Consider the following 14,352-nt stretch of genomic DNA (forward strand, 5'->3'; position numbering starts at 1 on the left):
AGACCTTTGACTCAGACAAATATTAAACGCTGGGGCTGTAAAATGGGCAAATGCCTGAAACATTCAGAGGTTCAATAGCCACAAACGAGTTATTTTTGAACACATCATTGCTGACCCCATATCTGAGAAACCAAGTAATCTGTGAGGTGGTACTGGATAAATTCTAACTCTGAGAAGAATTTATTAAACAAATGTCCACTGAGAATACCTGCACTGGAGTCAGTTAGGTAAGTGACTGAACTAAAACAGTGACTAATTCTAGTACTTTACATATTTTAATATTTTGATGATTACTCAGTTGGTGGGTTACTGTGATAATTTAAAACACCAAGTCTGCAACAAAATGAAGAAAGTTTTAAAAGCATTTTGATTTCTACTGTGGTCCCCTGAAAATAAGAAGTGACGTCACTGATTGGAAAAGGATTTTTTGCTCACTTGCTTGCCTGGAGATGGAAGGAAATGAAATGTAAGATTGGATGTTTGAATGTGTGTTTATAGTTAAGCCCAAATTCAATTTTTAAAACATTTTTATTTTTATTTATTTCTTTTATTTTATTGCTGGTCAACCTTTCACCAGTCCATGATCAGAAGGTCTGATTATCTGTGTAAGCAAAATGATATTTTGGAACTCCTAAATAGACAATTAACAGTTGGCAATGTTCAGTTATAGATTTGATGAGTGCTGGATTTTGCCAGGGTATTTCATGACGTGCTAAGTTATGAAAAATCAGGATTTTCTCCTTAAAAGATGCTAATCAATCACAACTGCATGCAAGGCTTAGCAAATGCAAGGAAATATCTCATTCGGACTCAATTAAGTACTCCAGGAGGAACTTTTTTTAAAATCCCTAATTTAAATTAGGCTGAGGCTCTGTAAAACTAATTGGAAAATATGTGCTGCTGCAACTTTAGATGAAAATGTAAAATCAATATATTATACATTAGCAGCATCTTTTATATGAATGTAATACAAATGCTATAGGTAAAAACAATGAAAATTAAGACCTGATCCCACAAACACTTAAACAGGTGTACTCACATGAATAGTCCTATAGAACTACTCAGATACTTAAAAGTAAACATATGCATAAGTATTTGCAGCATCTGGGACTAAACTTTTATTTTTATTAAAAACTTCTTAGTGGCATAAAATCTTTGTCACTTCAAAACAAAAATTACCTCAGTTTTAACAATGAAAAGTTATTTAGACTTTCAATATATTAACAAAGTAATTAAGAACTTTTTAAAAATAAACAAACCAACCTTTTCAAAAAATAGGAGCCCAAGGTTAAGATGTCTGTTGGAGTTCTGCACTGCGCAGATTCAAAAATGTACTGATGGTGACATTTATAAATGATAATACATAAACGTTTCCTCATATTTGTAGCTTATGGGAAGCTAGCAAGCAAGGACCTGTCTGAGACCTAGTGTTTTAAGTATATCATTTTAACATTTAGATGTACAGATTAAATTTTCTTTTCATTATTACACTGGAGTTTTCTTTTAAGGAACTGATATTGCACTCAAGCAAACATTAAAAAACATAATCAAAACCTCATTAAAAGAAGTTTTTGTATCTTTGTCATGCAAATTGCCCTAATTATTATGTAATGACCCATCTTCTTCTAATGTTTAAAAAGCATATAAAGAAAAGAACACGGCAATATTAAGTACAACACAAACTTAAATCCAAAAAAGGGGGAAAACCCATTCCAATCTGTATGTTTCTATTTTACCCCCATGCATTTCATATTTAAAGGTATAAAAGACAAGAATTTAAAGGAAAAAGACTTGTTCCTTTGTGTAATGTAAGCCTACCCTCCCACTGATCACCCAGATCAAGCATTGCTTATCTCCAAATATAAGTACTTATTTATAATCTCCATTTGCTCTTAAAAAGCAAAACTACAAAAAAAACCTCTGCTGAAGTTTACTTAAAATACCCATACAGAAGAAGTTATTCAAAACTAAATGAAAAGCACTTACCCCTGAAACACTTTAAAGCTTTACCAGAAGTAACACTAACTCTCACAGGAAGTGCCATTAGCAACGAACAAATATATACTACTGAAAAACAAACACACTCAAAAAAATAATACATGTAAATCAAACTGAAAGGAAAAGAAACCAAATGCAAATTAAAAAGAAAGGGAGTCACCAGGGTCTTATATAAAATCTCCCACAAACCACAGTACTTTACTGAACAAAAGAACCAGGAAAAGAATACTCACTCCCTTCACCCACCTAAAATCTGTAGCAACTAGACACGCACAGCATAACTCCTCCTCCCAAATCAAGGTCAAACTAAGTATTTCCTCCAACACCAGTATTAACACAAAGAATATCTTGTACCAGAGAAAAAACAACGAGAGTCCTGTAGCACCTTAAAGACTAACAAATTTCTGCAGGCATAAGCTTTCATGAGCTGCAACCCACTTCGTCAGATGCATGAAGTGGAAATCACAAATATCGCACCAAAAGGAGCTCATTCACCTGCACATCCACTAATGTTATATATGCCATCATGTGCCAGCAATGCCCCTCTGCCATGTACATTGTACATGTACAATGCCATGTACACCGGGTACAACACAGGAAGAATTCCAGTGATAACCAGTATTTGTATAATTTTATAAATTTATTAAAATAACACAAAATAAACAAATGACTGATATAGAGACAATAAAATGAATAATCAAATGGATAATGGATTAATACAATCTTAAAGGTAAAGACTTATTTGATAGATATATCTAGGATATGCTTTAAACTAGTATACTCACACCCTTCCTGGACTTGGTTGAAAGAGATGTCTAATTTCTCAAGTTGGAGTTGAGTGGAATAAGAGCTGCTTCAAAGCTAAGAGCTATAAGCTAAGACTAACATTACAACTTTAAGAATATAAAATAAAGAATGAATCTTAACACTAAATAAACTTCAAGCAGGGATAGCTGACAGTCGACTGCCCCGATGAGCTGGATTTGATCTTACTTATACCCCCAAGAATATGTGTCCTTCATCCAGGCCCATACTTGGCCTTTCCACCTTCAAACTTTTGGGGTACATATTATCTATTGGCTACTAGGTTCGTACGTATTATTGACGTATCCACATCCTTCTCCAGGTGGTCTTTTATCTCACCTTTGTTATTTCTAGCTTATTGTGGGTTCTGTGGTGTTCTTGTAAAGTTTCTTGGTAACCGGGACAGCCCCTTCCCCTTTTAATGTCTCTTGACTTGTCTAGGGTAAAGGTTATAACCATATATGTCCTATCCTGTCCTACACTGATACTTATCTAAGCCAAAGGTTGACTTGACTTGTCTAGGGTAAAGGTTATGACCATATATGTCTTATCCTATTCTACATTTAGCTAAGCCAAAGGTTGAATATATATATAATAACGGTAGCTGTCATCCAGGATGTGGCCTGGAAGGTACCTTGCATTACAGCTGAATAAAATATCTAATTTTATTATTGAATTGCACAATCATATCAAAATATATATGAAAAATATCTCTAATAATAATAATGCAAGCAAGCAGGCTAGTTCTATAGGCTACAATTGGCCAAACTGGACTATCACTTCACTAAAGGATAAATGGACACAAATTAGACATAAAAAACAACATCCATAAACCAGTCAGAGAACACTTCAATCTCCCAGGACACTATGTCGCTGACCTGAAAGTTGCTATACTTCTACAAAAAAACCCTCCAAAAACAGACTTCAAAGAGAAACTGCTGAGTTAGAAATTATCTGCAAACTTGACACATTCAAACTGGGTTTAAACAGGGATTTGGAATGGATGTCTCATTACAAGAATTGGCTCTGATCACCCATTCTCACTTCCTACTCAATTGTTGTCATTAGGCCTCAAATACCCAGCTTTCATCCACCTACCCCATTGTTGTCTATGCCTTTGGATATGTATATGTTGCCTCCTATATGTGATGTCAATATTTGCTGTATTATTTCTACCAACTGCATCTGAGGAAGTGGGCTGAAACCCACGAAAGCTTATGTCTGCTGAAATTAAATTTGTTAGTCTTTAAAGTGCTACAGAACTCTTGTTGGTTTTGGTGTATACAGACTAACCCCGCTACCACTCTGGAACTTTGTATCAGAGACAATCACAAAAAAAACAAAAACTAAAAATTCCAAAGAGCACAGAATGAAAAGCTAGTCACATTTTCTAAGAAATTCAAGTTAAGGAATAGCAATTCACAGCCCTATTATCTGTGAAAGAGTTAAGAGTCTAAAAGAAATAAAATAGTTGTAGTAATAGAAAAGGAATTCATGGTTCCAATATTAGGAAATTAGTTTAGAAAAATAATGGGTAAACCCTCTGCTAAAGAAAGGGAGTCTGTCTTTCTTTCGCTCTCTGATAAAGAAAGGGAGTTTTTCTCTCACCCTCTGCTGAAGGAAGAAGCACTTATCTAGTCATAAATTCTGGCTTCAGGAATTTTATCAGACAAGGGTAGAAGGGAGGGAAAGTTTTCTTATCTGATAAGTGAAAGAATGTCAGCTTGAAGAAAACTTTACCTCTTGCTCTTTTCTTATGGTTAAAAGGCGCATGCTTAAGAAGGTAATAGAATATTAGCACACGCCTTGCATAGAAAATTCGCTTATTAGCATGAACATGGATCTATATATGTAGTATGTGGAAGAAAATGTATGTAATAGGCGGTCGCGAAAGTTGTAAACCTTTTATTACCCAGCCAATGGGGAACGAAGGGAGGGATTTTCTCGGCCGGGATAGGGAATATAAACTGTTAAACAAAGAAAGGGGGGTGCGCTCCTTTCAGAATAGATTTTTTTTGTTCTGGAGTTGTGCCCAGCTTTGCAAACCTGTTATAAAAATAAAACGTAGTTCTTTTTGTTACTCTTTACCTGTATCCGATGTTCTTTATTAAACCCTTTTAGTCAAAGTTATTATTTACATCTGCTTAGCCTTAGTGGGTTCTCTCTCCCTCAAACATTCAGTCCTTCACTAGATCCATTATTCCTTCTGCAACATATTTAAAACCCGCTAGCCTTTTCTCTCAAATACATCTAGGTTCGTGCCTTGGGGCTCTTTTGCCTCATCTATTGGAAAATTCTCCTCGGCCTCCTTGCTGCTCACATTTTGCCCCTCCAGACTATCCAAATGCAGCTGTCATATTATTTCCCCCCTTCACAAATCTCTCCACTCCCTTACAGGATCTTTCTGCATTAAGTCCTTGCAATACTTCACAATTCTATGCCGGCTAACATCTCTTCCCTATAATCCTACTACCTCATGTCTCTTCACCCAAACTTGTCTAGACTTGTCCAGTTTCAAATAACACCTTCTTTCTTCAAAGTACTTTATATACATGCTTAATTGTCCTGTGAATCATTCACACTACAAGATCACTCTTGCACACTTCCTGTTCTGTCATGTATTGTTTTGTGTTGTATCCACTTGTTTTTAGGGTTCAATCTTGTGAGGTGCTCTGTAACTCTGGCCCCAATTCAGCATGTATAGTCTCAACAGGACTACTACATCTGTGCTTAAGCATGTACTTAAATTTTGCTTAGTTGGGCTACAGGGCCCAGCACGCTTTGCAGGAACAAGCCTTCAGATTGTAAATACACACTTCACTCGGCAGCCTTGAATGTTTGTGACGCTACTCAACCATTTTAAACAAGAACAAGCTCTGAATGCAAAGCCTAACTCCCATGCCTCCTCAACTAACTATAACTGTTAGCAGGAGGAATCAAGATTCTTAACTACATTTAGGAAAAGCAGACTCTTTGAAAAGGACAATTACCAAAATACTTAAAATCTCCATTTTTGCCACAGAAACAGAAGCCCCCCAAATGGAGATAAACAATTTTATGATCCTCTATTGATAGATTTGGGGAGAGTGGGGGGGAGGCAAGAGAGAAGTTCTTATCCAAAAAATTATGGAATCTATAAGCAATGGATACTGACTGCGAGGTGTATAGGGTCAGTAACTAGAGAGTTGTGTGCTCTCTATAGTGTATTCCTTGTTGTTTAACTTCTAATTTAAACCTACTGGAAACTAGTTTCCCACAAAAGACATATAAGAGGAAACATTTCTGAACATCAAAACAGCCAGCTACTGACAGTTACTTGAACATCATCTATTCCTCAAATTCTCTTTTTCCTCCACCTATATGCAGAGTCTTTGTTCTGATATTACTCTCAGTAACCTGCCTCAATCCAATATACAGAGAAGAGTTTAGTGGAGCTGTGATTCAGTGTGTAAAGTTATTTGCCACATAAAACACTGAACTGCATCTTACCCTTTTTATATTGTCTAAACTCAAAAACCAAGGGTTTTGGCAAAACCATGGAAACCCTTACAGCTTTAAATGCTTTTTCTCCCCAATTACAATTTTTCTTTTTAAAATTGGTTCTTTGATTTTGGCATTCACTAGTAAACTATGTATCTTGAAATCCTTATGTATCTTAAATTTATATGTGCACACTAAGAAAAACAGGGATAATCACCTGCTCCTCTTGCCTGACTCATTTACGCTGCAGCCTGTTTAGTTTCACTTTCAATTCCACACGCATACTGATTAATAATATTTAATTAACAATGAATGAATAAAACAGGGAAGGCACAGTTGGGTAACAGAAGACCAGTATGTCAAGTAATGGGGAAAAATATAAGACAAATGACAGTTTATTGAAGTTTTGGCTTACAGTATTTTCAATTTTGCTTGGCTGTGGCAGTTATTTAAGGGAAAAATAAGACACACACACCCTATTAAATTTCCATTACTTTTAGATTTAACTTAGGCACAATTAAAAATTAACTCACCTGATGGAAACATTGAAGACCAGTCTTTAGTTTTTGCACTTATGGCATCAGTTGTCACCTAACAACAAATAAACAAACTAGATTTTTCATAGAAATCATATATTAGATAAACATTAAGTGCCAATGACAAGGATGGAAACAAGACAAAAACTTAATTCAGACAATGTTTACACTATAGTATTATCTGAAGAAATAGAATATTTAAAATAGGTTATGGTATAGTTAAAATAGTTAAAAGCACTAAAATAGGGACAAATTTCTTTTAAAAAATTAAAATTAGAAGTGATTAACTTTGGCGAATAAAAGTAACTCACTTATGCTCTCCTTCACTATAAACACATTAGACTAGAGTATGGATAGCTAACTAAGGCACCGATTGTTCCATGTGGGCTCAAACCCACTAATGTCATTGGGGCTCCTCATATCTGTATGGTCCACCCATGTGAAGAGTTTGCAGAGTCAGGATCAGAGCCGGCCCCTAGATCAAATGGCGCTCCAGAGAAGGAGCATTTTCGGTGCCCCTCTGTCCATTAGTTAATTTTTGAATACCTTATTTTTTATTGCATTTGTAGCACATTTCTAGACTTTGATGCATGATTTGCATGCATGATTTATCCCTCTCATATGATAAATCTGCATGCTAGGATCTGTAAATCTGTATTTATTCATGTCATACATAAGCAAATAAAAAAATCTTGCTTCAACTATGCTTATAGAAATTTTTTAATTTTAAGAATAACTGAAATGTACTAACATCAAGAAATTGAACTGTGCACCAACACTGGGTGGACCAATACTAAATAGTGTTACTGTAGTTGACAGCCTTAGAATGTTAATCCTACTCCTTTAGTTCAATAAGACAAGGGTCGCAATATCACAGTTGGGCTCTCACTTCACTTCAGTTCATTCTTATATCTCACTGACTTATTGGCGCTGCCTCAATCCCTTATATACTCGTGAGGGCACGGCTGACAGCATTCTAGGAGGTTTGAGGAAAGTGTAGTTCTTAGAAAGTCTGGAAAGTTCCATAAGATTTTACAAAGATCCAGAACATTCTAGGAGGTTAGTGAAAAATGAATCCACATAAGGAATACCTGAAACATTTTATTGCAAACATTCTATTTTCCCTTTTGCTAACAACAAAAACAGCACCCAGAGCCCGTGTTCTGTTTGTAGTGTAACTGTTGACTGTATGATAGGCCAGGGGGAGGTACAATAATTGAGTGAGAGTGTATGCATGTGGTATGTCACAGAGGGCAGAGGTAAGGTTGTGTAGGTATTACCTTGGCGGGTAAGCATTTATTTGCTTGGGGAAGGGATGAAATTTGGGTTTTATTTGCTTTTAGCAATAAAACCATTTTTAACAAAGTGCTATTGTTTAAATTGCCTTGTTTTTTAAAAAAAAATTTAAAAACTGAAGACACTGTTAAGATGTAAAGACCAATCAAAGTTAAAATGTCCACAAGGGGTCCTTCTGCTCCCCTCTTCATACCCTCAACCTCTGCAATGAAAGTTTAGGCCGGGGCAGCTGTCAGAACAGCTGTGCTCCTCACAGTCTCTCAGGTATCATCTCCCCCTCATTCTTCTGCCCACTCTAAGGCTTCTGTGATATTTAAGAGGGGGAAGGCAGAAGGGGAAACTGATCCCCAAGAGATTGAGCATCACAACAGTTAGATGCATTGCTCTGACAGTAACCCGTCATCTAAGGTTCTGAGTATGACAACCCTTAGCCAAGACTCAGAGCAAGGGGGGTGAAGATGAAGGGAAAGAGGCACAGAGGGTTGAATTTGTGGAGAGTAGATGAGGTATCAATCGGAACACAATGAGGGAGCCTAGAGATCATCCCTCCAATTTCCTCAATTACATTATTGTTCATTATCCATTCAGTGTTTAAGAAACTTTTTCAATTATGACTGGATTCTATAATGCACCTTATTTTACAGAGAAATTTCCAGCTCTGCACATTAAACCAATATTGAACCCTTGTCTTCCAAGTAAAAAAGGGTCTTTTTCTGCAAAAAGCCTATCCAGGAAGCAAATAAAAAGTTTGCTCTTTACCTCCTACACTCATGCTTTTTTCCCTTCTTTGATATTGTTTACATTATAAAAGTTGGAGAGTTTTCTGCTTCAAATAGAGTCATGCTATATTTTATATTCTTTTCAAACCTGAACCAAGAGGGCTATTTTTCAAACAGCAGCATTTGAAGGAACGCATGTCATTTGTACTGTTCTATACTTATTGAATATTAGTGAGTGACCCCTTTGTTCTCAGACTACGGAACAAAATGAAGGCTGTATTCAAGATTCTGAACAACTCAGCCAGACTTCTCCCCTCAACTCTTTTGCTTTCCAATATTTGTCTTCAGTCAAATTGTAACTTTTTTAAGAAAAAAATTAGCTGCTCAAATGGAATTTAACTATGTATGAAAAAAATATCATGCCCTAAGAAAGTTTTTAAAAGGCTTTTAAAAAAAATTAGTCACTTGAATTTAAAGTTCAAATTAGGCTTGACTTGTAGATTGTCCTCAATTCGGAATGGCCCTCTTTCATACTAAAATAAGCACATATTGTGCATTGATAAGTGTTTTTTCAATGTCCATTAATTTCTGTCCCATTTTTTCTTTAAAAATACTAGCAATTTAGTTTTAAATTTACATTAACCCAACGTTATAGCTGAGCTTGTATGTGTATAACTCAGATAATCAAAGTTATAGTTCTTAGAACTAAAATGTTGCCACATCTCTCTCACACATATGTGCAAAGAATAATCAAGAGACACTATAAAAACTCCAATTTCCAAAGACACACCAAGTCTTTGAATAGTAACTTAAATAATATTTAAAAGATTGTTACAGTCAAAGAGTTTATTGCAACACTGATTATCTGACATAAGATAGTGTTTCTCACCCATATCAAACAATTGAAACTCCTCTTTTATATTAGTTCTTTTCATTCATGTCATTTTTCTAGGAAACGGATGTTTCATAAGGCACTTGTGTTTCCTTTTTATAATGTATCATTTAAATTTAATTTCCAATTCATATTAATTTTATCTAAACTGCATTAAAATATTGTCCCCTTTTTATTCAGTAGTACAGAAAGTATTTATCTATACTGACCTATTTTATGAAGCTGTTCCTAGCTCAACAACAGGTGGCATGTTTTCACAAGAGGCAGTCTACCTACAAGTAGTTAAGAACTTACATATTCAAAACCTCCTTTTGTCCGTGTATTGTACTTCCTCTTTTCCAACTAATTCATTCATACTTTCTAAACTCCAATTAATTCATTGCTCATTCTTACTTTCCATTTTCCTAGTAGTACTCTTTGCTCTTCTGATTTGGTTTCATTTCTCAGTAAATGAGTCAGCTTGATTTCTAACCACACCCTTGTTTTTAAATTGTTAGGCAGAATTTCTTCCAGATTTAAGTAATAAGTAAAAGTATTTTTACACTGCTGTAAGATCCGCATTACGAACCATTATGCCTCCCATTAGTATGTAGCATACCTTCTAATTTCTATTAACAGATAATGCTAGAAAGAGGCAGAAAAGTTTAATTTAAAAAGGGAAAAATGCCTTCAAAGAGTTACAGCTTTTTGTTTAATTTCATTCAGTTTGAGCATGCAACTTTATTCAGATCCTAATGAAAGTTGTGCAAATAAGGCCTTGTTTATCTCAGTCCTGTAGCCAGTGGTGTAGTTCCAACACTGTAAACGCAATTTACACTAATGTAATATGATTTGTTCCAACCAAGAGTATCCTGGTTGTAAGACAGGATAAACTAAACCTTTACAAATCCACCCATCTACACTAGAGGTTTGTACTGAACAGCTACACTGCCAAGTTTTTCCCCACGGAAGTATACCAGGCCTAAATTCTTAACGCAGATATTTACTTTGCAACCATCATTACCTATTCCTAATGCTTTACTAAGGTATTGCTTTCCCAGGAATTTACAATACACTTGCCAGTGATTTACATCTTTTGAAGTTAGTAATAGGTGTCCTGTTACAGATGGGTTTTCAGTCTTTCCTATCTATTCTCTAAAATTTATCTACTGTTTGGTCTTACTGCTCAGGTACAAACAGTGTTGTTTCCAGTGGTGTGAACTGGAATTTTCCACTTGAACTCCATCGCACATCTGTCCAAGTGTCTAGCTGGCTGGATTGGAGGGAGGGAGGGAGGGGGAACATTTATTACATTGTTTAACATCAGTATATCAAAATCATAATAAATCATATGAGATATGTCATGTCAGGTACCGTTAGAAAGGCCACAATATGCTGAGTAAGATGATAATGTTTATATTCATGTGTTAAATGTGTAATGGAAGTTATGGATATGGTTGATATATCCGTATTTCAAATTGTGCTGTGTCTGGGCGACACCCCAGACAGGATGGCTGCAGCACTAGCCTGCTTAATGGCCCATTAAAAAAATTCATAGGTACAGGGGGCCCAGGGGGAGAAGCCAGAGATATACCTGATAAGTCACCAGGACTTACTCATGTGACCCTGGAATCCATCTTATTCCTGTAAAATTCCACAAGCAGCAAGGCAAAACCCAAAGGACATAAAAGGCAGCTGTGCCACATCCATTTTGTCTTCAGTCGTCTTCAGTCTCCAGCCTACCTCTAGATCAACTCATCTACAACTGAACTGAAGCTGTGAAACAAAGGACTGAGACCCATCCAGGTACTGGATGTACATCAAAGGGACTATAAAAGTCTGCAAACTTCACAATTCTACTAGAAACCTGATATATATGGACTTTCCAGTTATTTGTATGTATGTGATTGCTTTAATCCTTTAACACTTCTCTTATAGTTTGTTTCTTTCTTTTTATAATAAATCTTTAGTTTTAGTTACTAAAGGATTGGCTGGCAGCATGCTATTTTGGGTAAGATCCAAACTTATATTGATCTGGTACTGTGGCTGACTCTTTGGGGTCAGGAGAAACCTTTTTGGTAAAGAGCATAGAGTTTTAAATAACTGGTCTCTTTATTGGACCTAGAGGCTGATTGGGAGCCAGAGACTGAAATGCAGTAAAGGGGGCTGTGTATATTTTTATTTTGGCTTCTTGATAACCAGTGTGGGGAATCAGAAACACTGTTTGTGGCTGGTTGGGAAGTCTGACTTCAGTGTCACCCACCAGTGCTGGGAGAATCTGCTTTCCTTTTACAGCCTGCCCTGACCTTGGCATTTTCAGGTGGCTACCCTAGGCACGGACGGGTCACAAAATACCACGCTGCCAGATAATATCCATCAAGGCAATCAAAGTTGGGATAGTGAGTAAGGAGCCAAGTTTTGCCAGCTCAGTTTTTCAGAGCTCCAAAGACCGTTTCTAAGGGCTCAATAATATAAACTATGTCTATCAAGAAAGTCTACAACTTTTATAAAGCACATAATTGACAATTATTAAAATTACTGCAAAATTTCAGGCTACACCATTTCACATACCAACATGCACCTGAAGTTTCATGTTCTTATCTCAAGACAAAAGAAAGTTAACAGCATGTCCTTGGATTCTTATAAGGTAGTTCCCATTTCTAATCAGTAACAGTACAATTTAAAGACTAAAGTTACCTTGATATTGTGTATTTGATGACATCTGTGATCTTTAGAGTCTGCTTGTATTTTCCTCCTTTCTTTGTCCACTTCTTTAGATTCTTGAGAAGTGAATAAATCAGATTGTGAAGAACCACATTCTCTAAGGAAAACAAAATGTTTTTTTAGTGATGCCAAAAATTAATCTATGATTAATACATGTATATCACTGGTGCTCAATTACTCCATATATCTAGGATTCAATATGGTTTTAACCCTCGGGATTTGTCTGTGGCTTAGCTGAATCTAAAAAGAGTCTTTTCATACTTTAAATGTAACACATTTCCCAAATTGCTTCCCTAATAGCTACAGTACTGCAACAAGGAAAGATAAAAGGAAAGTTATGTTTTCAGGAGTTTTTAGATTTACAATTTATAAAATGGAGAAACTAAAAAACTGAAGAAAACAATCTAGAGCTAGTAGCAGTCAGCACAAAACAACTAAAATACATTTTTAAATTACTGTTTCCTACATTCCTCCATGACTACCCCTCATTCTGATTAACAGGCTATAAATAGTGCTGGATTCAGACACTTGCCTCTTTCTCCTTTATTTTTACTTGTTGGTTTATAATGTAGTAATTCAAGCAAACTTTGTGCTCTGCACTATTTAAACAAACATTAAGTTAACTTTAGATTGTTAATTTTTGTAAATAAAAATAAATCAGATTAACTTACTTTTTCTCAAAAAAAAATGTCTTTGTTCTGTCTTTACTCGCTTTCACACCTATAGAAATTTAACACAGAAAGCACTGATCCAGCAATTGAAAAATGTTAATTCAATTGAAAGGAAAGTTGTGATTTAAGGTATTTTGTTGAACTCAGAAAATATCTTTAAGGCAGAATAAAAGCTACCTTTCATTTCTTCCATTTTCTTCCTTAACCTTGTGTTTTGCAGAATAAGATCCTTAACTCGCTCAGATATATTCCTGCAGAGTTCCTGGGCTCTCTCATTAGCTTCTAGCGCCCATTCATGTTCCCCCATCAGCGAGAGAGCCTCACAGAAGCGATAATGACCCTAATGTGAATATCAATTTAAATTTTTTAAAAGTGATGATTCTTTCAAAAAAGAAAAATACTAATCTACATCCAAAAGAGCACCTTAGTAGACTAGACTGAACAAGTTACAGTTTTGACATCCTCAGTAACACATATTCAGTGATGGGGAAGTCATTCCCTGAGTTTGGGGGGGCTGGGTGCATGGGAGGCTGTCCTTGGTTAAGGGTGCGACACAACAGGCAGAGCGCCCCATCTTTGCAGACAGGCTCTGCAGTTGTACTCTCCAGGCGCTCAGCCATGCTGCCAGCAGCCGTGCAGAAGTGAAGGTGGCAATACACTATGCCATGCCACCCTTACAGTAAAATGAATTACTTTTCAGAGCTAATATTTTGACAAGGGCTGTCAATCAGTTAACTCAAGCAATTAACTCAAAACAAATTAACTCCATTAAAAAATTAATCTCAATTAATCAGTTTTAATTGCACTGTTAAACAATAATAGAACACCAAATTAATTTTTATATAAATACTTTTGGATGTTATTCTACATTTTCAAATATAATGATTTAAATTACAACACAGAATACAAAGTGTACAGTGCTCACTTTACATCATTCTTATTACTAATATTTGCACTGTAAAAAAGAAACAAAAGAAATAGTATTTTTCAGTTCACCTCATCCAAGTACTGTAGTGCAATCTTTTTTGTGAAAGTGCAACTTACAACTGTAGAATTTTTTTTTATTTATGTTTAACGAGTGCACTCAAAAACAAAACAAAGTCCACTTAGTGCTACTTCTTGTTCAGCCAATTGTTAAGATTGCTAAAATGAAGGGGCATCTAAATGTTTAGCATATCTGGCACATAAATACCTTGCAACACTGGCTACAAATGTGTCATGCAAACACCTGTTCTCAATTTCAAGTGACATTG

At 35.7% G+C, this 14,352-nt stretch overlaps 1 protein-coding gene across 6 annotated transcripts in view; it reads right to left on the minus strand.

The window, feature by feature from the left end:
• Positions 1-14,352, minus strand: part of TTC3 (tetratricopeptide repeat domain 3) — a 133,364-nt gene that overhangs the window by 72,868 nt on the left and 46,144 nt on the right. For 5 of the 6 annotated variants that reach the window (XM_067545260.1, XM_067545261.1, XM_067545259.1 and 2 more), the window contains 4 exons: positions 13,277-13,439; positions 13,100-13,148; positions 12,402-12,525; positions 6,816-6,873 (listed from right to left, as the gene is read on the minus strand). In XM_067545260.1, coding sequence (XP_067401361.1) covers positions 6,816-6,873; positions 12,402-12,525; positions 13,100-13,148; positions 13,277-13,439 — 394 coding nt within the window. Of the gene's footprint in view, positions 1-1,986; positions 3,262-6,815; positions 6,874-12,401; positions 12,526-13,099; positions 13,149-13,276; positions 13,440-14,352 lie in introns of those variants that run through there. The other variant, XM_067545262.1, reaches the window with a different exon arrangement.

The sequence above is a fragment of the Emydura macquarii genome, unplaced genomic scaffold (genome assembly GCF_026122565.2).
Source record: "Emydura macquarii macquarii isolate MOO-44397 ecotype Brisbane River unplaced genomic scaffold, CSIRO-AGI_Emac_v2 contig_1043, whole genome shotgun sequence".
In the NCBI taxonomy this organism is placed as follows: Eukaryota; Metazoa; Chordata; order Testudines; family Chelidae; genus Emydura; species Emydura macquarii.